Raw genomic sequence first — 27467 nt, 5'->3', positions numbered from 1 at the left:
AAAAACTGTGTTGAATATATCCATATAGCTTCTATGTTGTAATCCTAGAGAAATACTGTCCCGATGCAGGGACAGGTTTTTTTATTTGGTAAAATTGCTTGATGCTGAGTTACCTTAGTTTGTATGAATTGTGAAATTTTTCATATTTTTCCATGTTTTGAAATAATTCAAACAACTGTGAAAGAGAAGAGCTAGACATTAATAAAATGCAGTAAAGCCAGATTTTATTCTGTACTATTGCAATGGGGGAGAGCAGCTTCAGTAAATCAGAGCTGAACTCTGAATACAACACAGACAGCTGCAGATTTTTGGCCAACAAGCAGGGTGAGAGTGTCAGTGGATGAAAAATTACTAAGAGGAAACATCAAGTGGTAGATTCTTGCTAAAGGCAGGCCAATGACTTAATACATTAAGGGTAGTGGATGAGGAACTTGATCAGCTATCCTGAAGTGGCACCCCCTCTTCACCATGGCTGATTTTAGGACTATCAGCAAAAGAGTCCATTGTAGATAAACTTCCTATTTTCATGTCACCCTGCTTACTTGGCCACTGGCAGAGAAGATACCAGCACTCCAGGTGCTGGACACCCCCTCACTAGTTTTTCACAAAGGTATCCAGTATAGTACTTTGAAGAAATGTGCAAACAAGGCCTCTGGCCTTGAGCTGGGCTTCACAGGGATGTCTACATTTTTAAGATAAGTTACAAATGGGCCCATGGTAACAGCTGGCGGGGGGGGGGGGGGAAGAAAGGGGAGATGAAGCTCTCCCCTTCTCAGGTGTTGTCCTTGAAGAGTTAACACGCCCAGAACAGTGAAAGAAAAAAGCTGCTTTTACCTGAACTTCTGCAGACTGTGAACTTCTGAGCCCCTCCCCTTACATGCTGGGTATAAAACTCCGAAAATCCCTGAACTCGGGGTTCAGGGGATTGATTGGTTACAGCAAAGGCTATACCCTCTGAACCTGGCTGCAGCCAAATAAAACTGTTTCCTGCTATCTTCAGTGCCTTGCCTCCTTTGTCCCTACAACAGTCCAGGGTGGGAGACTTAAGAGGATTCTTGCTAAAACTGGGCCTGGCAGTCCCAAGAGACCTAGTCAAAAGAGGGCTCTAGAAGACTGGGTAAAGTTTGATTCAAGACATGGGCTTTGTCTCAGCAAAGAGGCAGAAGAAATTAACAGTTATTTTTGGAAAACCAAATTTTACAAATTAAGGTGTCATTTTTCTGCACCAAAAATGCCAAACACTTCAGCAAATTCCAAAGGGGCAGATCTGATGAAACTACCTCAACGCAGGGCACACATTTAACTGAAGGATTTTACCGGATTTTTACACAGCGATAATGTTGAAATTCTCAGAGAAGCGCCTGACACTGAACTAGAGAACGGGATATAGTAGTGTTTATGGAGCATCCACCACGTACCTGGTGTGTCACTACTTTACTCCTTTGCAAAGGGTCCTCTAGGTTCCTCTCATTTCCAAGAAGGAAAAATCAGGCTTAGCCAAGGATGTCTGTCCTCACTACCATCCGACAGGATCTAAGAAGAGTTTCTTTGGGGAAGCAGGGATAAAGACATAATGCCCATCCATTTCTTTCTGGGCAACCCCAACAGGAACAGGTGCCACCCTCCGTCCGCCGCACAAAGGTGGCCCCGCGCCTGCGCACTCTGACGCTAGCGTCGTGGCCCGGCAGCCTTGTGGGAAATGTAGTACAACGCCTCGGGCGGGGCTGCGTCCATCGGCTGGCCGCTCAGGCTTGTTCTGCGAGAGGGTGAATGCAGTGCACCGGCGGCGGGCCTCAGAGGATCCCGAAGGAGGAGCCCAGAACTGCAGGGGGGAGGCCTCTGCGGCCCGCGGGGCGGAGCCGGCAGCGGCTGGGCTCGGGGAGAGTCCTCTCCTCCACCGGGCCACTGAGCTGCAGGTGCGCCCCCTCAGGTACCCAGCAGCCAGGCCGTGGTGAGAACCCCCAGAGCTAGGAATATCCCTGACACAGACCTTCCACCTGTCCGAGGAGGGCGCCGAGGCTGGATCACAGCCCGGGAGCGGCGGGGGCGGGAGACTTGGCGTGGCGTTCTGGGGTTCGAAGGGTCATTGGGGGCCTAAGGCATGGCCAGTAGCTCGACCCCGGGTCTCTTCTCCAGGGCTTTTCCGGGCCCCGCGCATCCTAGTCCTGGAACTCGTCGCCAAGGTGAAGGGGATCTGCCCCTCGGAAGTCTCTAGGGATGCTGAACAACAGTCCGGGGTCTCCCACTCCAGCCCTTTGTGTAAACCGCAACTCAGAACACACGCAGTGGTTTCCTGATTCCAAAAAAGGGCGTAGGCGTGGGCTCCCCTTGACCCATCTCTTCAAAAGAACCTGGAAGCCAGATTTCTACTTCAGGATTTCTTTTTTTTTTTTTTTTTTTTGAAGAATTTTTCCTGTTAAAACTTAACTGTAGGTCAACTAGAAAATTCATATGAGCAAAAATCATTTGAGAGTTCTCAAAATCTGTACATGTGTGTAAGTATATTATCACTTTGTTTTTAGAAGGAAATATGAATATTAGTATCACTTCTCCATTTACCCATTAAAAGTGAGTTATGAAATGCATTTGGCAAGGTTAAAGTGCAGGAATCTTAAGCTCCATCACTTTTTGGGTAACTGCCACTCAATGGAGATAAAGAATAAACTTTTTTAAAAAACATGCTGAAAACGTTTACTTATACCAATTTTAAAAACAGCTAAAGCTCATCGACATTTAATGAGTATGAGGGAAAGTATGGCTCTGTCCTTAATTTTCTTTGCATCCCAATTTTTTTAAAATATATATAAGTATATTTTTATATAAATACATATAGACAATCTGGCTGGGTACGGTTTTGCATTGTTGTCGCAGTCTATCAGTCTCTTCAAGTGGATATTTCTAGGTCAGTGGCACAATGTCTTTTAATACTACCTGTCTTCTTACTCTTTAACTTTCTGAGAGGTGCTAATGATAAGCTGTTTAAGTTGCATTTTGAACATTTAGAAGAATTTTTATGCAGTTTGCTTTTTTTTTTTTTTGGTACCAGGGATTTAAACCAGGGGTGCTGTACCCAGGCCTTTTTATATTTTATTTTGAGTTTTTGAGTCAGGTTCTAGCTAAGTTGCTTAGGGCCTCCCTAAGTTGTTCTGGCTGACTTCAAACTAAGTATACTCCTGCTTCAGCCTTCCCAACTGCTAGGATTACAGGCATTCACTATTTTTTTTTGTTTGTTTGTTTTTGATGCTGGGCATGTAACCCAGGTCTTTACACATACTAGGCAAGCACTTTACCACTGATCTATATATCCCAAGCCTTTGTTTTATTTTTAAATTTTCTGATATACAAGCACATATTTCCTAACTGAGCAGAGATGTTACATATTCATATCAAACATAAAACAATTCCTTCATGTTTGGGTCTTTAACATCATTATAAGGGAGCCTCATCTGTACTTTGTTCTAATACTTTTGTGTCATTACACATGTACATCTTAAGTTTTTCCCAAATGGAAAGTCCTTTTGAATAATTTTCTTCACTAATGTGAAATGCCACATTTTTCATATCCTGAATTTTTTATGGTGCTCTACCACTGAGCTATACTTTCAGCCCCTGAATTCTTATGTGTACATTTTTTACGAATCATCTATATTGGAAAGACTTCAAATTGTTCCATTGGTCCTTTCCCCTGTTAGATAATAATATTCATTAGGGCACAGAGTTTATCTATTTTACGTACAGTTGTTCTCACAGCCTAAAATGGTGAGCCCCTTATACAGTTGATAGTTTGGTGAATGAGTGTTCTGCCTATTTGGTAATACTGTGTTCCAATAACTAAAAGTTCTGGTTGGGCAAACTGTCATCAGTGTTCTATTTTATTTTAAAATATTTAATTGACTATATGAGGTTCAGGTGAAGTGTACAGTCAGTACATGTATACAGTGTACAATGATCAAATCAGAATAATTAGCATATCCATGACCTCAAATACATATCAAAAATTTGTGTTGGGAACACTTAAAATCCTTTCTTGTAGGTATTTTGGAGTATACGTCAAATTATTATTAACTCTAGTCACCATACTGTACTATAGAATATTAAAACATATTCCTCCTGTGTAACTGTATTTTTATACCTTATAGTCAACCTGTCTCTGTTCTTTTCTCCCCTCCTCTCTTCTGTACTTCTGTGAGACCAACTTACTTAGTCTCCACATATGAATGTGAACATGAGGAATTTGTCTTTGTGTTAGCTTTTTGTCAGTGTGACAAATACCTGAGAAAAACAACTTTGAGGAGGAAAACTTTATTTTGGCTCTCAATTTCATAGGTCCATGGTCAGCCCCATTGCTTTGAACCTAAATGGAAGTAGAAACCTTGGGAGAAGGACATAGCAGAGGAAAGCTGCCACCTGGTGGCAGCCAGGAAACAAGAAGAAAGGAGGAAGGTACTGGGGACAAGATACACTCTGCCAGGGCACATCCTCAGTGACCTACTTCTTACAACTAGCCCCCATTTCCTACAGTTTCTACCACCTCCCAATAATGCCATCAAATTATTAATTCACTAATCCATTGATGAGATTAGGGCCCTCTTGATCCAGTCACCTCCCAAGAGCCCTATCTCTGAACACTGCTGTACTGAGGGCCATGCCTTCAACACAGGAGCTTTGGAGAATATTTCATATCCAAACCATAATAGTGTTTATCAGTATTTTTTTTGTTTTGGTACTAGGAATTGAATCCAGGTGTGTGCATAACCACTGAGCTATATCCCCAGCACTTTTTTTTTTTTTTTTTTTTAAGAGACAGGGGCTTGCTAAGTTGCTTAGGGCCTTGCTAAATTGCTGAGGCTGGCTTTGAACTCATGATCCTCCTGTTTCAAGCTGGATTACAGGCATGTGCCACACTATGCACCCGGCTTCATCAGTATTCTTTTTAAAATATTTTTCTTTCTGTTGTACAAAACAATTTGCATAATTAACTTCAAAATATTGTTACTCCATTTTAGCTTAATTAGGAGTATAAGTTCAAAAATTCATTTCATGGAAGTGACAACTTAGAATACTGTGACATCCTATCCAGGAATTCAGTATGTATATCTAAGTTCATCTTTCTTTATATATCTAAATAAACTTAATAGAGCAAACTACAAATAAAAATTGTAATTTTCTCTATGTAGATTCCTTACACTCCTATTTATCTGTAGGTACTTTGTTTGTTGTTGCAGGAGTACAGTTTCTCATGATTTCCTGTCCTTCCCTCAGCTCCACATTCCCTAGGAAGGACCCCACAGGAAGGAAGAAGGCGATGGCTGCAGGGCCTCTGCCTTTGGAAGCTCAGGTGACACATCTTTTTCTCTCAAACCTCTTTCTTATTCTCATACTGTGTGTGGGATTCATTACACAGGACAAAGGTATTGCCGATCAGAATGTTGAGGAGTTTTTGCAAAGCCTCCCTCAGTGTCCCTCTGTTCTCAGGCCACTGATACCCTGTCCTGCTGGGTTCTTGATGGTGTTCAAGGATCAGAAAAGGAACAAAAATCATAGAGAAATGGTCCTTGTGTTTATACGGCTTATGGGCTCTCAGGTATTATAAAAGAGGACACATCTGTACAGGATACAATTATAAGGATTAAACATGAAAATAATGATAAGATCAAGTATGGTTATGTTCCCAGATTATTGGTGTTCCAGAGTCTGGAGAAGAGAAATATCAGGGTAGAGATTAGGAGAAGTAGGGGGTGTTTGCCCATCTAAAGGGTTGAAAATGGATAAATGTTGAGGATCTGCTATATAACGGAGTTGGAGTGTCCAATATTAAATCCTGACCCTACTATTTAATATCTGCATTGCCTTAGGCAAGTGACTTGACTTCCTTAAAGCATCACTTCTTCATATTGATGACAGAAATAACAGCATTAACTGAATTTCTGCCATACATCTGGCATTGTTAAGAATTACCTATGGCTCATCTCATTTACTTCATCGGTTTTCTCAAAGCTCAAATAAGATAATGCAAGTGAAAAGAGCCTTAGCTTGGTTCCTGTAATGTTGAAGGTATTTGGTAATTGCTAGGCATCCTTAGTATTAGTCCAGCCAAGAACTTGGTAGTTTAGAGTTTCACTGGTGGGGTGAGGGTAGCAGTCACTGATAGTGAGACATGCTTGACTGGCATAGAGGGAATCCAATGCCCTATTTGGAGTCAAGCGGAAAGAGGAGCTTGCATGTATGTTGACCTGGCAGGCCTGGGGATGGAAGAGGTACCTGGGAGATCAGTCTGAGGAATTTTGTTAAGAGACTTGGCATGATAAAAGTTTTTCTAGCCAGGTGAGGTGGTGCATGCCTATAAATCCAACAGCTTGGGAGGCTCAGGCAGGAGGATCCTGAATTCGGAGCCAGCCTCAGCAACTTAACGAGGTCTTAAAGCAACTCAGTGAGACCCCATCTCTAAATAAAAAATAAAAAAGGGTTGGGGAAGTGCTCACTGGTTAAGCACCACTGGGTTCAATCTTTGATACCAAAAAAAAAATAAAAATGAAAAATTGTGTAGGAAAAAAAGCAGTGTTAATCAGAAAGAGGAAACCATGAAATTGAAATCAGAAGTGAGGAGCCCTGACTTATTACTTGAAATTAGAACCTGCTAGTTTTCCTGGAATCTGTAGTTGTTGCTTTTGTGGTAGAGCACTTGCCTAGCCCATGTGCAAGGCCCTGAGTTCAATCCCCAGCACCATGGAAAACAAACAAAAACCATAAAGCAATAATGAATATTAGAGAAGGGAGTTTTCTAGAAGAGGGGAATGTTGAATATTAGAGAAGGGAGTTTTCTAGAAGAGGGGAATGTTTATGTGGGTCATCTGGAAGATTCTGGTTAATGAAGATTGTAATTTGGTTATCAGTAGCCTGGATTTGATTTGCTGTTTAATGTTAATTAAGGGTGGCACACGCTTGTAGTTCCAGCGGCTTAGGAAGCTGAGACAGGAAGATGCTGAGTTCAAAGCCATCCTCAGCAACTCAGCAAGGCCCTGAGCAACTCAGCAATAAAATATAAAAAATGGCTGGGAATGTTGCTCAGTGATTAAACAACCCTGGGTTCAATCCCTGCTACCAAAATAATAGTAGTAGTAATAATAATAATGTTACTTGAAATTTTTCAGTGTTAAAATTTTAAATCCACTTTTTTGAGATATAATGAATATAAAATAACCCACTTAAAGCATTAAATTATTTGGCTGTGACAAATATATGTACTAACATAACCACTATCCCAATCAAGATGTAGAACATTTTCATTGCCCCAGAAAGTATACTCATGTCCCCTTCTGGTTGTGAAGCTTTCAAGACTAAGAGGTCTCTGAAAATAAAGTATTTGAGCTATACAGATTCTAGCCAAAAGGTGAAGGATGGGTCCTGGGACAATCCTAGGCCACCAGCAGCATGGCCAGATATCAGGTAGAAGAATGTCCATTTCATTTATAATGAAATTTTTGGGAGAAGAAACATAAATCATTTACATCGAGCCTATAGTAAATAGAGCCCTATATGAGGGGGTGGCAAAGTCCTGGGATAGGTTAGTCCATAAAGAGAAGTTTTTGCTATTTCTCATTTGGTTGGTTTCAAAAGCAGAATGAGGTATAGCCTTGATGGGTAATTTTCAGCATATAGTCAAGGAATGTGGAGCATTTGTTGTTCTTTTGTTGTTGTTGTTGTTGTTGACTTACCTTGAAGCTATGGGTTGGTGTAGCCTTATCTTATCTCTTTCTTCCCTCTATTAGGTCTGTAACTTAATTTAGAACATGTCAGAACTCTTCTCTTATCATAGTCCGTATCACCCATCCCAGGAAACCACTGCTTGATTTCTATTATTATAGTTTAGTCATGTCTTTTCTAGAACTTCACACAAATGAAACCATACCAGGAGATACACTTTTGTGCTGGCTTTTTTTGCTTAACACACTGTTTTTCAGATATATCCACACATACTGTTGTGTGTAGCAGTAGTTCCTTCCTTTTTATATCTAATAGTTTATTGAATGTACCAAATTTTGTTCATCCATTCACTCATCATAAACATTTTGTTTTCTGTTTTTAGTTATTATGAATAAAGCTATAACAAGCACTCATGTATAAGTCTTTGTGTGACTATATGCTTTCATTTCTCTTAGATAAATACATGGATACATGGAGTGAAATTGCTGGCTCAAGTGTATGTTTGACTTTATAGGAGTCAGTTGTTTTCCAAAGTGTATGTACCATTTTAAATATTCACAAGCAGGATCTGAGAATTCTAGTTGCTCAGCATCCTCTGCCATGCTTGATATATCATATTCCTGGGCCTCCTGTAACAAAGCACTACAAACTGGTGGTTCAAAACAACAGAAATTGATTGTCTCACAGTTTTGGAGGCCAGAAGTCCAAAATCAAGGCAATTTCAGGGCTATACCCTTTCTCTGAAAACTGTGGGAATATCCTTCCTTGCCCTTTCCTAACTTCCTTCTGGTGGTTTGCTGCAGTCATTGTGTTCATTGGCTTATAGCTACATAACTCCAGTCTTTACCTTCTTTGTCACATGGTATTCTCCTTGCGTGTTGATGTCTTCAAATGACATTTTCTCATAAGGACACCAGTCATATTGGAGTAGGGGCCCACCCTTCTCCATTATGACCACATCTTAACTAGTTAAATTTGCAGTGACCTTATTTTCACATAGGGTCACATTCTGAGGTACTAAGAATTAGGACTTTAATTTATCTTTTATGAAGGATGCAGTTCAACCTGTAACACATTGTATTTTAGCTATTCCCAAGGATAGAAAATGCTATCTCATTTTTGTTTGTGTGGAGTTTTTTTTAATTTTAATTTTTGTTTTTGAAGCAGGTTTTTTAATGTAGCCTAGGCTGGCCTCAAACTCAGTGGGTTCAAGTGTTCCACCTGTCTCTGCCTCTTAAGTAGCTGGGATTTCAGGTGCACACCACTATGTCCAACTTTATCTCACGGTTTAAAAAAAAAAGGAACCTTTTATTTTGAAACTTTTCAGATGGGAAAACTTGTTGCAAAAATAATAAAAATAATTTTTAGGATAACTTTCACCTGGACTAACATTTTACCATATTTGTTTTCATTCTCTTTCTTCCCTTATATGAGTGTGTGTGTGTGTGTGTGTGTGTGTGTGTTTCTGAACCATTTGAGAAAAAGTCATAGACATGATTTAACTCCAAAGTATTTCACTATGTGTTTCCTAAAACTAAGGCCATTATCTTACATAATAAAAATACACTTATCAAAATCAGGAAACTTACACTGATTACAACATTATTAGCTAATCTGCAAACATTACTGTATTTTGCCACCTTTCCCAAAATATTCTTTACCTAGGCCAGAATCACAAATTGCATTAGATTGTCATATCTCCTTAATTTTCCTTAATTTGGAATAGTCTTTGTACTTGATGACGCCTTTTTTTTTTTTTTTTTTTGGTACTGGGGATTGAACTCAGGGGCACTAAACCTCTGAGCCACATCACCAGCCCTATTTTTGTATTTTATTTAGAGACAGAGTCTCACTGAATTGCTTAGTGCCTTGCTTTTGCAGGTGCTGGTTTTGACTCATGACCCTTCTATCTCAGCCACCTGAGCCCCTGGGATTGCAAGCATCTGCCACTACACCCAGCAACTTTGACACTTTTCAAGAATACATGCCAATTATTTTGTAGAATGCTTCTCAGTTTGGGTTTATTTTATATTTGCTCATGATTTCAGATTTTAGTTTTTTTAATTGAAATCTGAATGGCTGATATGTTCACATGTATATTCAGATGTTGAAAAATGTAAGTTAGCCAGGCATGGTAGCCTAGGCCTATAATCCTAGCCACTCAGGAGGTTGAGGCAGAAGGATTACAAGTTCAAGACAAGCCTGGGCAATTTAGTGAGACTCTGTTTCAAAATAAAATTAGAATGGCTGGGTTTATTAGCTCAGTGCTTTTATACATGTATGAGGCCCTTGATTCAATCCTTAGTACCACACAAAGAAAAAAAACCAATATATATTAATGAGCACTTAAAAAAAATCTCTGCTTTCTCCCCTTGATCTGAGCCTCCTAGCGATCCCTTCTTGTATAAAGGCAATGATGATAATTTCTTATGGAGGCTTCCAGAAGAAACAACAAAAATCCGTATGTATATATATTTTCCCTAATTTTTTATACAGTTGATAAAAGTTAATATTTACTCAGGATTCTACACCCCATGTCTTATTTTTTGTTTTTGTACTTTACAATATATCTTGGAAATTGTCCATATCAATATGTAAAGGGCTTCTGTCTTCCATTGTGCAAGTGTATCATAGTTTACTTAATCAGCTTCCATTAATGGACATTGGCCTAGATTCTTAATATCAACTGGTTATAGGGAGTTCTTCACTTTTGCTACTCCTTCTCTGAATGACTAATGACTTGGAACTATACAGGAGATAATGGGAAATGAGTGATTAAAATGCCAAGAAATAAAAAGTGTCAACTAGCTATTATTATAGATACCACACACTTGGTTATGCGTTCCTTCATTTAATAGGTATTAAATATTTACAGTGTTTTAGTTCCTCTATTAAGGGATAGAGAATAGAGAACAAGGCTGCAATGGACTTACAAATTTGAAATGCCTTTTTCAATTGAAGCTGGTCTCTATAAGATAAACAATTCACATTCTAGGTCAATCCTGTTGCACATAATTTCCTCTAATAAGTGGGATTCCCAATGTATTGTAAGGCCAGCACACCCTCTTGACATCTTTAGGTCTCATGGTTTGGGGAGTTAGGCCATGAGACCCAGTGGCAAGTTTCCCTGCTCTCACCATATATGCCTTCACTCAGCAGGAAAGGCTGTCTTCCAATTATCTCCACCATCAGCTTGACCAGATGTATTCTGCCTAGTGCTCCACCTAACCATTTTACCTCCCTGTCAGCCTGTGAAATTGTTCAGATAAGCCAGTCATATCATTCCACAGTAACCATGGGTTACTCCTTGTCACTACAAAGCCTGCTTCTCACAGTCCTGCTGGTTTACTCTGTTTCTGAGTGAAACCCTTGTGTGACCCTGCATAGTGTGTGAGGTCTTCCTTCCTGGTCTATGACTCGATGTGATTAATAAATTATTGTACATCTCATGTATCTAATGTCATATGTTTCGTTATCTTGTAATGAATAGGGCAGGAAATCCTTTCTTCACCAATGATCTAAATAGGAAGTGATCAGAACGTCATCACCTCTTCTCCAGTAGAAATCTAGAGCAGCTTTTACTACCTTTCCCTGTATTAGTCTGCTTTCTGTTACTATAACAAAATAAACATGGTTGGGTCTTTATTAACAAAAGAGGCTTATTTAGTTAATAGGTTTAGAGATTCAGAGGCATGACACTGGCTTCTAGTTGATTCTGGTAAAGGCTTAATGGCAGATGGTATCACAGAGGTGAAAGGGCATGGAAAAGGAGATCATGTGGCAATATAGGAAGTCAAGAGAGTAGGGAGGTACTAGTAACAACCTCCCACTATGCCCCACCCCATAAATGCTCACCCTCTTAATGCTGCCATCCTGGGGACCAAGTTTCTTACACAATCTTTGGAGACACACCCCCTCCAAGTCCAAACCTTAGCATTCTGTTATACCAACTCTTCCTGTTCTTGACTCCCAAACCACTTTCTATGTTATATTTATCTCTGATAATATCTCGTAATAATATCTGTTTTCATTGCAGATGTTGTTTTAATGTCAGAAGGTAGCATGTTTTTCTCACACAGATCTCTATCGTAGCCCTTTTCCTCCTAGTGTACTTGGTTTTTCATGGCCCTCAGAGGGTTTTACTGGCATAATCCCTTGTTGAGGAGGAATTTATAGTTTCAGGAATCAGTGACATTCAAGGATGTGTCTGTGGATTTCACTTGGGAGGAGTGGATGCACCTAGATTCTGCTCAGAGGAACTTGTATGGGAAGGTGATGCTGGAGAACTACAGGAACCTGGTCTCACTGGGTAAGGACTTCTCCTTGTAATTCAAGACCTACCTCTTGACACCTTTTCCCCCCAATCCTGTGCAACGTCTGAAATTTGTGAATTTGGACTGGAAATCCTAGCTTTTATAGGGCATTGTCTTAGGGTATTTGCTCGGTGTCCCCGCTTTCAAGGTGAACGGTCTTTTCTATAGAGAGTGGAAAATGGGAAATTTCATATGCTACACCTTCCTTTGTTTCAGAAATGTTGACAAGGAAGGGATCAGAACAATACTGGGATTGGTTTTTAGACTCAGTTCAAAACCCAAACTTGTTCTCTTTCCTCCCTTGCAGGGCATCAGCTTTCCAAACCTCTTGTGATCTCCCAGCTGGAACAAGAAGAGTTGAATCTGAAGAACAAAGAACTCCCAGGGTGTGCTTCTCCAGGTAAGTGTCAGGGTTTATTATGTGACACATACCTGAGTGTATTTCAATGGGGAGAAATCACTTCAGGGAGCCTTGGGTCTGGAGAGACTAGTGGCAATTGATATATATTCTGAGGACACCTCGGATTACTGATGGGGCACATTCTTCTAGCTCTTGCCTGCATCCTTATATTGGAGGGAAGTCATACATTACAAGGATTAAACGAGTCACTACATTTGTATAACTTGTTCATCTCCTAGAACAAACTAAGTATTCAGTAAATGTTAGAAGTCTCTTCTATCTTCATCTGGACTTTGAATTGAATCTCTATCATTCTATCTCCTCTGAATAATGTGTCTCCTCTTATTGTCTTTCATGAATTTTTCTTCCAAGTTGTAACTTATATCCCTAAATTCCCTTCCCTTACTATTTAACATTTGGAAGCTTTATTCACATTTAAAGATATCCAACATTCTTCTTCCTCTACCTCAGATAGGTGTTTTTTAGTCTATGTTTAAAACATGAAAAATGACTGTAGCTTCATTTTAATTTTTATCAGTCTTCCATTGTATATATTTTGGTTTTCATTCCTGAATTTTTTTAATATTTATTTTTTTAGTTGTAGTTTGACACAATACCTTTATTTTATTTATTCATATTTATGTGGTGCTGAGGATCGAACCCAGGGTTTCGCACATGCTAGGCTAGTGCTCTACCACTGACAGCCACAACCCTCATTCCCCAATATTTTAATCTGCATTCACTACCCATCCAATTGCATTTTCCTTTTAATGTTTAATGCTTCTTAATCTTTATTTCCTGGTCATATCACCAAAAGTTCTTTTTTTAGATTTCATCACTGGCTTATTTCTGCAGAAATGCATTTCAGATCTTTATTTTCCTTATGTTGTGTAAAAGTATCTTATCTTTTCTTTTTTTGGTCATGATGTTGAGGATTGAACCAAAGCCTCAGAACCCTGCATGCTAGTGATACCTGTCCAGTGTAGATTGGGAACCTGCTATTAACGATTAAATACCTGAGGAATGCCAAGGCAAGCATAGAAAGCAAGTTTTATTTAAGAAAGTGATAGAGGACAGACTTCCCCGATGAGGAGGGGGCTTCAGAGCTGAAAACCTGTGGGAGGGGGTACAACTTGTTTTCTTAATTATTGTCTTTAATTATTGTCTTCTCTTTTTTCCCCATATATGTGAAAACAGGAGCAGGAGGTGGGAAGTTAATTGTTAGCAACTCAGAGTACCAGGGAGCACAATAGTGGAAGTTAACATTTAGCAACCCATTGATAACCAGTTGTCACCCTCCCAACCCCCATCATTCATTACCTACACTGATTGCCTATCCTTTACCCCTGCCTCCATTTACTGAGGAATGTGACATATCCTGTCCACTTAGGCTAGGAAGGGCTGCATGCAAATTGTGTTTTTAGCAAAGAAAGAATGTGGCAGGGTCAGCACTGTGGGCCCATTTTATAGAATTATTCTCTTAACCTGGTGTTCTCACCATTGTCATTTTTCTGGCATTAGACAGGTCCTCCACTGCTGAGCTGCATCCCCAATCGAATCATATCTTTTTATATTTTTTTAATATTAAAGAGCTAGTAAATATTTATATGCTCTCTGGATAGTATAAGTCTATCAAAGTAAAAAGAATAATCAAAAATAACCAACATGGTTTTGACATCATAATGAAAATACAAATAACTGGGACAGAAGCAGACCTCAAACAGATCAGCAAGCTTTCCTTTATTTTGCCCCAGAGTCAATCATCAGGCATAGGAGGACTCATTTTCTGGATACGGAAATGGTCTCCAGGTTATAGAAGGAGCCTCAGTTTTACAGTTTACAGTGAGGGTGAATTAGTCGTTGGAGACGATAGATGTGCGATTCAAATAGTCAGGGACCTAGCTATACAGGTGAAAATTTCAACTCAGGAAAGCAGTTGTAAAATTTGTCACTGAGAAAAGCTCAGAACTGGTTGTTCTTCCTTCCTCTTCAACCCATTGTTATCTAGAGCTTCACTATTTGTTTTTCTCTTTCCAGGACTCATTGGCAATGGGAAATGATAAAAGTCCAGGGCCCAGAGTTTCAGTATCTGCTTTCTCCCTTCAGAACCCACTGTGGTTAAGAAAGGGTGAATGTTTGCTTTTGGTGGAGGTGCTGGGGATGAACCCAGGAAGGGATGAAAGTTTGCTTTTCCCTCAGGGCTCACTGTCACTGTGAAAGGATGTACTGGGAGAGGTTTAATGTTTGGCTAATTTCCCGCTTTCCTCTGAAGCCACACTATTTTTCTGGGGGGCTGTCTTGTAGGAATATTATTTTCTTTTTGTTATTTATATATGACAGCAGAATGCATTACAATTCTTTTTTTTTTGAGAATTTTTTAATATTTATTTTTTAGTTTTCGGTGGACATAACATCTTTGTGTGTATGTGGTGCTGAGGATCGAACCCGGGTCACACGCATGCCAGGCGAGCGTGCTACCGCTTGAGCCACATCCCCAGCCCTACAATTCTTATTACACATATAGAACACAATTTTTTCATATCTCTGATTGTATACAAAGTATATTTACATCAATTCGTGTCTTCATACATGTACTTTGGATAATAATGATCATCACATTCCACCATCATTTCTAACCCCATGCCCCATCCCTTGCCCTCCCACCCTTCTGCCCTATCTAGAGTTCATCTACTCCTCCCATGCTCCCTCTCCCTATCCCACTATGAATCAGCCTCCTTATATCAAAGAAAACATTTGGCATTTGATTTTTTGGGATTGGCTAACTTCACTTAGCATTATCTTCTCTAACTCTATCCATTTACCTGCAAATGCCATGATTTTATTCTCTTTTATTGCTGAGTAATATTCCATTATGTATATATGCCACATTTTTTTTTTTTTATCCATTCATCTACTGAAGGACATCTAGCTTGGTTCCACAGTTTAGCTATTGTGAATTGTGCTACTATAAACATTGATGTGGCTATGTCCCTGTAGTATTCTGTTTTTAAGTCCTTTGGGTATAGACCAAGAAGAGGGATAGATGAGTCAAATGGTGGTTCCATTCCCAATTTTCCAAGAAATCTCCATACTGCTTTCCATATTGGCTGTACCAATTTGCAGTCCCACCAGCAATGTATGAGTGTGCCTTTTTCCTCACATCCTCACCAACACTTATTGTTGTTTGTCTTCATAATAGCTGCCATAATAGTGACCCTTCATAAAGAGATTTTAAAAAAATTATAAAAGTATCCATGCAAAGTAACAACTGTACCTTGAAGGAAATCAGAAAACAGTTTGAGCCAAACAAGGCTCAGCCCAGGAGCACAGATTCAAGTTCTCTTGAATGAATGTTTCAAAAAAAAAAATAGTAGGTGTTACAACTTATTACCTAAAACAAAGGTTAATTGATACATTGAATAGATAACAAATCTGGGGACATTACATAGGCAATTAAGATAGAGTGGTAAAATTTGACCACTGGACTGAATGGTATCGTAGTGATACAGGAGATCTTGTTTTGTTCTTGCTCTTGTGCTCTGCAATGATAAAATTTCAGAAAGATATGAGACTTAGTAATAATGTAGCAAAGTTTATTAGAAGGGAAACAAAACAGTCTCAGGGAAGATTGACAATGAGCCCCCTTTGTTTCCCAGTTTTATTGGAGATCTTAGGAAATTTTCTAGAGTGTTCTGCCTAGTTACCACCTTTCAACTTTTGACTGACAGTAGGATTGCATCAGATTTTTAAGTCCCTACTGCGCATGATCTTACCCACACCACAGGTACCCAAGCAAAACTTACTGGGGGAGGAGGGAATTTTACTGTTAAAAGGACATGTTAAATTTAGATCTAAAAGCAAATCTAGGTTACATCAGCGGGTACTTATTGGTTCCAATTGGAACTTGTTCTTACAGATTGTATGGTCATTGACCTTTGTTTGTAATTATCCTATCTTCCTGAGTCCTGGAATTTTTGGTATATATAAAGGTCTCCCTTTTAGGGTAACTTATATTCTCCTTCTTGATGGAGATAGTAGCTTTGCAGATAACAGGTTGTTTGCTGAGGAATATAACATATCCTATTGACTTAAACCAGGGTAGGGTAGGAGTAACCTTAGGGAAATTGCTTTTTTAAAGAAATTCTGGGGGGTGGGCAGTTTCCCCTCAATTCCATATGCTCATATCTGTCTGCTACCTATTATTACTATATTCTTAGTGAGAAAATTGGTCAAGGCAGGAGTCTGTTCTTTGTCAAGCTATGGTTGGTCAATTAAGTCTAACATTAAAACAGGTTCATCTAATAGATACAAAAGTCAGGAGGAATGGAATGTTTTCTAAAGGCTGAAATAGCCCCTATAATCCTCTAGTGTCCTCCATTGCAGGACTTCAGTAAGCCTGCCCATGTTTACAGTTCCCTGTGGAAGAAGTTATTCATCTGGTGCTTGCCTGAAGAAATTCTATCACAGTAGTTTCTTCAAGAATGTTCAATTTCACAACAGGGGAAAAAAACAACTTTAGGACCATCACTGCTGGTTTCCAGTAAACTCTGAAGAATCAGATTCTAGGAGTGGAGTTATAGGTCAAAGAGTATATTACATCTTAATGGGTCTTGCTACATATTCTGTAACTTTGGAAACTATTTTATGTTTTTAATGCTAATTTATTTGGCAAAACAGGATCTTTTAGGGGAGCTTTAATCACTTTTATTATAGCTGTCTTTTACTCTGGCTTTGATTACTGTTGCTATTGGTGTTTATTCATATGTAAATGACTTATTCACTACACAAATGTCTGCTGAATACTAGGCCCTGTTACTAGCTGTGGGAATATAGTAGTAAGAAAAACAGGCAGCTGCCGTGAGGTACTTACATTCTAGTGGAGGACACCATAAACTAAGAATGAAAGAAGGAAGGGAGGAAAGGAAGACAAGATATAGAGTAAGAAAAAAAGAAAGAAAGCTAATGATTATAATATGGTTGTAGGTGCTGCATGGAAAAATAAAGCAGGATAAAGGGACTAAGTTAGTTAACAGGACTTTGTTTATAGGGGTGGTCAGGGAACAGGTGACTTTTGAACAGATGCTCAAATAAATTGATGGGCCATATGGGAGGACATTCTGACTATAGGAGATAGCATGTGCAAAGACCTGAGGTAGAAGAAGAGGAGAGTGCCTATTTCTTTTTATTTCTTCTGTGTTAAAAAAAATGTTTCTATCAGATTTTTTTATTTCCATGAGCTACTTTCTTGTTCTCTAAATTTTTCTTCTTTTTGAAGGAGAGGGGGTACCAAGGATTGAATTCAGGAGCATTCAACCACTGAGCTACATCACCAGCCCAATTTTGTATTTTATTTAGAGACAGGGTCTCACTGAATTGCTTAGCACCTCGCCGTTGGTGAGGTTGGCTTTGAACTTGATAGTCTCCTATCTCAGCCTTCTGAACCACTGGGATTATAGGCATGCACCACCATGCCTGGCTCCTCCTCTTTTTGATAGCAGTCTTTTTAATTAACCTTTCTTGTTTGTATGAAGATATTTAAGATTATTTATTTATTTTTTGGTTGTTTGGGGGGTTGTTGGTATATATACATGCAAGATTTTTCCCTCATTCCCTATATTATTTTAGTGAGTTTATTTAGGACTACGTTGTAACTTTACTGGGCATTCAGTAACAGCAGAAGAAAATACATTTTTGATATAGTGTTTTCCTCTCTCACTCCTTTACCCCCATCAGGCTTCTCTGTTGGGTTGGATCCTAAAGATTATTCACTTATTATTGTATTTCACCCAGTATTTTACTTGTCTCTTTGAATATCTATTTGCATACTAGCACTGAATTGCCTTATTGAGCACATATTTCTTTGTACCTCCTGCCTATTCCATTACCTACCAGACTAAATACTTAATGTATTTATTTAGTGAATATTGAATGACATCAAGTAAAATTTTTAGAAATCAAGTGAAAAATGTGACTTCGGCAGTCGTAACCATATTTGTGAAATTCATATTAATGAAAAATGGTTAATTATCAGAGAGAGTGTGTGAGAATATTTCAGAAGCACCCAGATAGAACCCCGAGGCTGGGGTAACATTTGGCCGGGGGCCAAAGATGCTCTCATAAAGGTGACAGAAAGAATGTGAGAGGAGAACAGTGTTGCCAGGAGAGCTGGGTCAAGGAAAGAGAGAAAAGCAGAGGGAAAGCAACAGGGTTGAGAAAGAAATGAAAAAAATGCCTCTGGACTTGGTCTAAGTCCACTCTGAGAAGAGCCCTGTTAGTGCTGAGGCAAGTATTCTTTGGGGGGGAAAGTGACAGAGAAACAAACAATAAAATACAATAATGAGCAGGTGAAGGAGAAGCACATGAGTACAGTCTACCATTTCAACAAGGTTGGCTCTGAAGGAAAAGGAAGGAAGAACAAGAACTGAAAGAAGCCAGACAGAGGTATAATGCCTCTGGTATGTTTTTTAATAAGAGAAAGACTTGACTGTAGCTCTAAGGACAGAAGTATCCAATAGAGAAGGAGAAACTATCTGTCAAGAACGAGACCCAGAGAACATGATGACTTACAAACTCCAGTTCTTGTTCTTTCCAGATTTTCTTGGATATTACTGCCAGACTAATCTACTATTTAGTCCTCTTAGTATCCTGTCCAAGCCAAGAAGAGAAAGAATCGACTAAGTACTGTGCTCGGCTCCTCCCCAGTCATCACCTAATCCACTCATCATAACAAACCTACAGGGTAGGTATTATTAGCCCCTTTTATAGTGGAAGAAATGGACTCAGAATGAAATAACATGCCAGAATTCAACATAGGTGTTTTGGTCTCCAAGTTTAATTCTTAAAAAAAAAAAATCGTAACTTGATTTTCTTGCCTTGCTGTGGCTTCCTATTATTTCCTAATATAACTAGTAAACTAGTAAAACTAGAAAACTAGAGCTTCTAATTTTCCTTTTGATTCATCTTTTTCTGTAGTAAAGTATTATTTATATAGTTATCGAGTGCTTTGTTAGATTTTGTATGAAAAAAGATGAGTAGCAAATGGAAAGAGAAATGCTGTTCCTGATGCCAATATTAATGCTAGCTAGCTTGTTATTGTTTAAATGAAGAAAAATTATTAGTAATATAGAAAGCAGTGAATTTTAATTTAACCAGTGGTCATTAGACTTAAATCAGTTCATATTTAGTTATTAAGGAAACAAAAATTAACATTATGTACAAAGTTTTAGTTAATATATATATAAAGTATTAGAAATTTATTATTAAGACTGGGCCTAAAACTGGACCTAGCAATTGTGGAGGCTGAGGCAGGAGGATTGCAAGTTTGAGGCCAAACAGCAATTTAGTGAAGTTCCTGTGTCCAAATAAAAAAGGACTGGGGATGTAGCTCAGTGGTAAAATGCCCCTGGGTTAAATCCCTAGTACCAAAAATAAGTAAGTAAATAAATAAATAAATAAGTTTTAAATTTTTTTGTAAAAATTAAAAATATAGTTGGGGATTCTATATTTTGTGCTCTCCAGGAAGCTACCCCTAACTACTCCTAAATGTGGAAGCTTATTGCCTGTGGTTTATATGTGATTTTAAATTATTTTTATAGATGTCCTGGGTAACTCTGTGTGTGTGTGTGTGTGTGTGTGTGTGTAAGTATATGCATACACACATACCAAGAATTATATACTGTTACAGAGTCCCTATCTGCCTTCATATCAACATGAACATCATTATGTTAATAAATACACATCTTTGTTTCTCACCTACAGAATATTTTAAATGTAGAAGTACTCCAAAAGCATGTTCATTCTTAACAGGACAGGCCCACTGCTATCTCAGGACAGCAGCACTAGCCTCTTTCTGGGTTGCTCTCCCTTAGATATTTCTGTGACTTCCTCTCAGCCCCTTGAAGTCTTGAATTAAATGTCATTTTCTCTTCCTGTGTTCATATGTGAAACAACCACAAAATGTACAACCACAAAAATGGGATCCTAATTAGAATAAGTTATACTCTATATATGTATAATATGTCAAAATACAGTCTATTGTCATGTGTATCTTAAATAATGAAATAATAGTAATAGTAATTCTAAAAATAAAAATTTGCCAAAAAAGTCACTTTCTCCATGAAGTCTGTCCTAATGACCCTATTTAAAATTGAAAACCTTACTTCTCATATTCCCTATTTCCATTTTGTTGCTTTTATTGTTATTCCATAAGGCATACTGCTTAAATACTAGGTGTTTTACTTTTTATGTTGATTGTTCTCCTTCCTGTCACTAAAGTATGAGTGCCATAAGGACAGAATTTTGTGTTTTTCATTGCTCATCCTAAGCACTTTTAAGTGTCTGGCTCAATAAATAAATAGTGAATGATGATTTATCATGCTTAACAGATCTGGCTGCTGTGTGGAGACTGTGTTGTAGGATTGCAAGTATATACATAGGAAATTCAGTCAAGTGGGTACTGAAATAGTTGTTTTGTTATGAGTTCCTTAACTATTACAAAGAATGTGGAAGAAATATAAAAGAAAAAAACTTGCCCTCGGCTGCTACCCAACCCTCCTATCTCTACCCCAATACTATGTAAGCTCTTGGTATCTGCTATGGCCTATTCTATTCATAAATACTGAAGATCTGTGCTTGGTTATGGAGACTCTTGTTCATGTCCCAATGAGTCCCCAAATTATAGAAATCTTATAAGTTAACCAGGAAAGGCTGAAAAAGCATTCTAAGACAATAAAGGAATATAAGTTATCACTAAAATCTCCTATTTAAGAAAAAAGGAATACAGAACTTCCTATTACTTAATATAAAACAATAACGGTAATGATAAAAGCTTATAATCATTGAACCCTTAGAGTGGTAGAGCTAGAGCATAATGCTGTGTGCTTTATAAAGTCCCTATTTAATGACATAGCAAAGTGTCAAGAGACTGAAACATTGTTCAGTCCTTGACCCTTAAAACTAAACTTCATTAATTCTTAGTAAAGCCATTCTAACAATCTGTCATTTTGTGGATAGATCATAATTAGGGAAGAATGAGAATTCCTCTCTTCTCAATTGCCTAGTTGTATTGGTCAATTGTGGAATGACATTTAATAGAAGTAGTAATAAATAGTAAGAACCCTTTCCTTGATCTTGTCAGTGAGAATTCTTCTAGTTATTTGTTTTTATGCTTAGTGCAATGCTAACTTTTCTTGCAAATCAGAAGTGAGTGTTGAGTATTATCTAATACTTTTGAAGTATCTATATATGTCCTTTATATTATGAACTATCAATATAATACTAATTTTAGGTGTTATTTTACTGTAACTAGTATATGTGTATATGGTACAACATGCATAGCAGAAAATTACAATTTTAGCCATTTTTAATGGTTAGTTTGGAGGCGTTTAAATACATTCACATTGTTATGCAGCAGCCACTGCCATCCAATCTTCAGAACTTTCTCATCTTCCCCAGCTGACACTCTGCCAATTAAACACTTCCCCCAATCTCTGGCAACCATTCTACTTTATGACTCTGAATATGGCCACTGTAGGTATGTCATTTAAGTTCAATCACACAGTATTTATTATTTTGTGACTGTTTTTTTTCACCTAGAATAACGTCTTCAGGTTCCATCCATGTTATAGAATTTCCTTTTTTGACTGAATAATATTTCATCGATGCATTTGCCATACTTTGTTTATTCATTTATCCATTGATGTACGTTTGTATTTCTTCCTCCTTTGGGCTATTATGAACATTGCTGCTTTGAGCATTGGTGCACCCTTTCAGTTATATACCATGAAGTGGAATTTGCTGGATTAAATGGTAATTCTGTTTTTAATTTTTTGAGGAACTGCTATACTGTTCTCCACAATGGTTGTGCTATTTTATATTCCCACCAGGCCTGAAAAACCTCAGCATAATACAGGCCATAAATGAATAAACTGACAGCATCATATTCATGGTGAAAGACTACAAGCCATTCTTCAAAGATCAGGAACAGGGGAATGATACCCACTCTCTCCACTTCTAATCATCATCACTTTTGTCAGTTGTATAAATATTGGACAGTTTAGTTTCCCATTCTCTTGTTGATGGAGATTTGGGTTTTTCTCAATTTTCTTCTGTTGTGCATAATGTTACTCAAAGCATTATGGATCTTGTATACCTTTGTAAGGCAGATTTACCTAAGTACTTTTATCAACTAGATTTGCTAAATCACAATCTGTTTATTCTCAGTTGTACTAAACTGTTTTCACAATACTTTTAGCAAATATCACTCCCACTAGCCAGCCACATGTGAAAGTTCTCATTACCATACTTTTTAACAAAATATGAAACTATTTGAATTTTTACATTTTGTTATGCAGAGAGATGTGTTAATGGTATCTCTTTACACCTGTATTTTGCCTTCCTCTGTATACCACCAAGATTGGGCATCTTTATTTATGTTTACAAACCATTCACATTTACTTTTAATAAGTACTTATACAAGGTTTTGCCCATTTTTCTAATGGGCTTAGCTGTTTCATAGACATTGTTTTATAAGTCCAGGACAAGTTCTTTATGGGTCCTGTGTTGTACATATCATCTCCTGGTCTATAGCATCTGTTTTCTGTTTGTTTTGTGTTTGGTGGGGGGGTGGTATCATGGATTGAACTCAGGGGCACTAGACCACTGAGCCACATCCCCAGCCCAATTTTGTATTTTATTTAGAGACAGGGTCTCACTGAATTGCTTAGTTCCTAGCCATTGTTGAAGCTGGCTTTGCACTTGTGACCTCCTGCCTCAGTCTCCTAAGCCACCGGAATTATAGGCATGTGCCACTCCACCCAGCTATTTTTACTTTCTTCATGTCTTTGGTAACTGGAAACATTTAATTATCTCAACATTTATTCACCCTTTTGGTTTTTATGCAACTTCTTTTGTTCTTATTCTCCTCTTATTATAATTTTAAAAATTTATTTCCTGAATCTCTAGATACTTTACAAACTCAATATTTTCTGTGTATCATGATATCATGTATCTTTCAATGGAGGCAATTCTTTCTAGACTTTATTATTATCTAACCTTGTGAATGGATTCTGCTTTGCTTTCTGGGTAGAATTTTATTCCCAAAGAACTTGAATTGGATAGCTGGATATGACCATAGTCAAGTGGAGCAAGATACTGCTGTCATTTCATCATATGTTGCTGCAAATATTTTCATATTTAATTGCATAGATCTCCTCTCTCAGGGTACTTTGTGGGGTCTTGATTTCTTTTAGCTTTTCCCTTTTTATGTTTTTTATATAAACAGGTCAGGTTGGAGGGGAACCCATTTAATGCATCTCTTGCTTCAGTCAGGCCTGTGCTCACAGCCTTTAGATCATTGATTGTCTTATCTCTGCTCTCTTGACTTGGATAAGCAACTATAATCCTGAGATTATAGTTTTCTATTCTCTCCCCCCCCATTGTCTATGGGATCTGAGAAAATAAAGTCTGAGTGACTCCAATTTCCTTCCTTTAGGCCCTCTCCAGCAGCTCAACAGTTCTCCTTTGCCTGCCCCTGCCATGCCACTAGTTCTCACCTTCCTGGAGAAGATATTTAGGAAAGTGTAGAACTCTTTAGGATTCTCTTAACTCTGTGAGCCTACTTAAAGTTGAAGGAGAAAAAGCCTGTGGATCACATCAGTTTCAAGTATGTCCAGATATTTTTGTTGCAAACAAGTCTGTTGCCCAAGGGTAGTTTGTGTACATTATCTTACCTACTCCTTATAAGATTTTCTTTACTTGTAATTTAAATCAGTGAAAAATCAGACCAAGAGAAATAAGGAAAAAGTGTTAAAAGTCATGGTTTGAACCCATTTTTCTGACTCTAGGATCAACGGTCTTTTTACTATGTCACATTGTGATGCTTTATGAAGATTATTTGGTACATAATTCTAAGCAGCCTTGTGGGAGTAAAAGAAACTGCTGGTAGGAATATCAAGTATGAGGTAGCAGGACTTTCTGTCATCTTCCACCAATCCTAGGTCTTCTGAATATTTTCCCTTTGTTCATCTTCATTGTTTGTCCATCACTCCTTAATGAGCTCACTCCTTTCTCTGCTTGCCCAGTAGATCTTCTATCCCTGTCTTCTAGTTCCCCTGTTTTCCATCAACTGGTTCACTGTTTTTTCCTTCCTTTCCAATTTCTCTATGTTATTGTAAAGGTATCTTTGAAAGTTCTAAAACATATCTAATAGTTATTCTAGTTTAATTTCTCATTACTACCTTATACAATTTTTTGTCTCCTAGCATACAAACTAATATACCTTTGAATTTTTTTTCCAGATTGGGAAAACAAACAGTCAGCTCCAAAACCCAGCATTACTGAAGATTTATCCCATGGGGTCATAGTGGAAAGGGAACATGTCTGGCATTCAACCTTAGGGGAAACCTGGGAACCTGGAAATTGGTTAGAGGGGCAACAGGAGAAACATCTGGGCCAAATGGCATTTACCCACGAGGAAACCCTCACAGAGAGAAGGGTATGTAGAGGGGATGAATTTGAAAGATTTTCCAATCAGGGTTCAGTCCTTGATACACCACAAAGCATTTCCATGGCAAAAAGATCCTGTAATTGGATTTCACAAGGAAAAGACTCCAAACAAAATTCTGAATTAATGAAAAATCAAAGAATGTTTGTAGGAAGGAAAATCTATGAATGTAATGAATGCAGGAAAACCTTCAGCCAGAGCTCATCACTTCTTAAACACCAGAGGATCCATACTGGGGAGAAACCATATAGATGCAATGTATGTGGCAAGCATTTTATTGAACGCTCATCTCTTACTGTACACCAAAGAATTCATACTGGAGAGAAACCTTACAAATGTAGTGAGTGTGGGAAAGCCTTCAGTCAGAGCATGAATCTTACTGTTCATCAAAGAACTCATACTGGAGAGAAACCTTATCAGTGCAAAGAGTGTGGAAAAGCCTTCCGCAAGAATTCATCCCTTATTCAACATGAAAGAATTCATACTGGAGAGAAACCCTATAAATGTAATGAATGTGGGAAAGCCTTTACACAAAGCATGAATCTTACTGTGCATCAGAGAACTCATACAGGAGAAAAACCCTATGAATGTAATGAATGTGGAAAAGCCTTCAGTCAAAGCATGCATCTTATTGTTCATCAGAGAAGTCACACTGGAGAAAAACCTTATGAGTGTAGTGAATGTGGAAAAGCCTTTAGTAAGAGTTCAACTCTTACCCTACATCAGCGAAATCACACTGGAGAAAAACCTTACAAATGTAACAAATGTGGGAAATCCTTTAGCCAAAGTACATACCTTATAGAACATCAGAGACTGCACTCTGGAGTAAAACCTTTTGAATGCAATCAGTGTGGAAAAGCTTTCAGTAAGAATTCATCACTTACTCAACATCGGAGAATTCATACTGGAGAGAAGCCTTATGAGTGTATGGTATGTGGCAAACATTTCACTGGGCGATCATCCCTTACTGTACATCAGGTTATTCACACTGGAGAGAAACCTTATGAATGCAATGAATGTGGAAAAGCCTTCAGCCAGAGTGCATATCTTATTGAGCATCAACGAATTCATACTGGTGAGAAACCCTATGAATGTGATCAGTGTGGGAAAGCTTTCATTAAGAATTCATCCCTTATAGTACATCAGAGAACTCATACAGGAGAGAAACCCTATCAGTGTACTGAATGTGGAAAAGCCTTCAGTCGGAGTACAAACCTTACAAGACATCAAAGAACTCACACCTAAGGACAGTGTTTACTGTCCCCTTCATCATGATTAACTCTTCAGTAATCAGATAAAGTCATGTTGAGGTAGACACCTAATAAAGGTAACAGTTGTGGGTAATTTTTAGTTGACATACAATCTACCATGTTGGATAACATAGACCACAGCAGAGAAATCATATGGAAGTGAAGAAATCTGGATTCAAAAGATAAAATGTACTTTTTAACAGAAGGTTTGAGAAAGTAATGTATAAACAGTGAACATTCATGCTCAAGGTAAGTTCTATTGTATCATACTGCAAATTCTCCTTGGGACATCTGAGAATTCACACTGGAGAGAAAATGTGTCAGTGCTTAACTGGATAGCCCAAAGACCTGGTTTGTAGTCCTGACCTGCCGCTAACTTGGACAAGTTACTCACTTTTAGCAGGTCACAATTTTCTTACCTAGTAAATGAGAGATTTTGGATGTAAAAGGTCTGGGGGATCCCTATTAGCTAAAATGTTATAAACCATGATGCCAGGAAATCTTTGGCCTTTTACTCTGTTATGTATGTTGTCTAGGTGCTTCTTTTCCACAGTAAGGTTTCCTTGGATGTTTCGAGTCAAAATTTTCTAACTCTATCAATTTCTAATGCCCTTCCATGTCCTTCTCTCTTTCCCTGCATTACTTTCTACCTTAAAATGTAGGCTGATTTCTTCCAGATAATAGAATAATTGTACAAATCTTAATGTAATAGCATGCTATTTTGAGTTCTTCATAGTCTTAAACTGTTGTTAAATTAGCTGATTATTTAGAAAACAACATAATTTAATATTGTATTTAAGCACAGAAGAATCAAATAAATACATATCTTTATGTCATATTCAGCTATCAGAATGATAGTTGATACCAGGGATTGAGCTCAGGGACATTGACTGAAGGCGTGAACACTAAGAAATATGGAAATTTAGCATATTAACACAATATTTGCAACTCAAAACATTCAGAACAATCATAGGGATATTTTATAGATCTGTTATGATGATAGTAGTTTAATTTCATTTCTTTCACACAAATTTGCCAAGTCCTAAATATGGGCTAGACATGATTAGTCAAAATGATTTAAGATTCATTCTTTATTTTTAAAGGATAAACTAAGAAAGTGGCAGTATAATGGGATAGGAAAAGAAAAGTCAAGCAATAATTTATAATTTGGCACAATCTAAAAAAAGCTGTAACTGATTAGGTATGGCTATTTGAAATAGAAGGATGACTTAAATTTCCTATTTGTGTAGATTGGGATTCCATAATTAAAACCCCATAAATTATCCATCTTTGTGCAA

The 27467-nt window shown here is 38.0% G+C and overlaps 1 protein-coding gene across 9 annotated transcripts; it reads left to right on the top strand.

Moving 5' to 3' along the window:
- The first annotated feature begins 1714 nt into the window (after window positions 1-1714).
- Window positions 1715-27454, top strand: Zfp2 (ZFP2 zinc finger protein). 9 transcript variants are annotated; one of them, XM_046457101.1, is made up of 5 exons: window positions 1715-1916; window positions 5263-5338; window positions 11887-12013; window positions 12325-12417; window positions 24714-27454. In XM_046457101.1, exons 1-5 carry the CDS (start codon window positions 1771-1773, stop codon window positions 26162-26164), a joined length of 1893 nt encoding a protein of 630 aa, XP_046313057.1. In that variant the 5' UTR covers window positions 1715-1770; the 3' UTR covers window positions 26165-27454. The 9 variants fall into 9 exon arrangements, with proteins under 9 accessions (XP_046313057.1, XP_046313056.1, XP_058439355.1 ...); XM_046457100.1 differs by having other exon boundaries at window positions 11881-12013; XM_058583372.1 differs by having other exon boundaries at window positions 1715-1930; window positions 5226-5338.
- Window positions 27455-27467: the final 13 nt, after the last annotated feature.

This window comes from Marmota monax, unplaced genomic scaffold, assembly GCF_021218885.2.
Source record: "Marmota monax isolate L192 unplaced genomic scaffold, Marmota_monax_Labrador192_F-V1.1 WCK01_AAM20220418_F8-fsc00263, whole genome shotgun sequence".
Taxonomy (NCBI): Eukaryota; Metazoa; Chordata; class Mammalia; order Rodentia; family Sciuridae; genus Marmota; species Marmota monax.
This window is presented reverse-complemented; position numbering and strand designations above follow the sequence as displayed.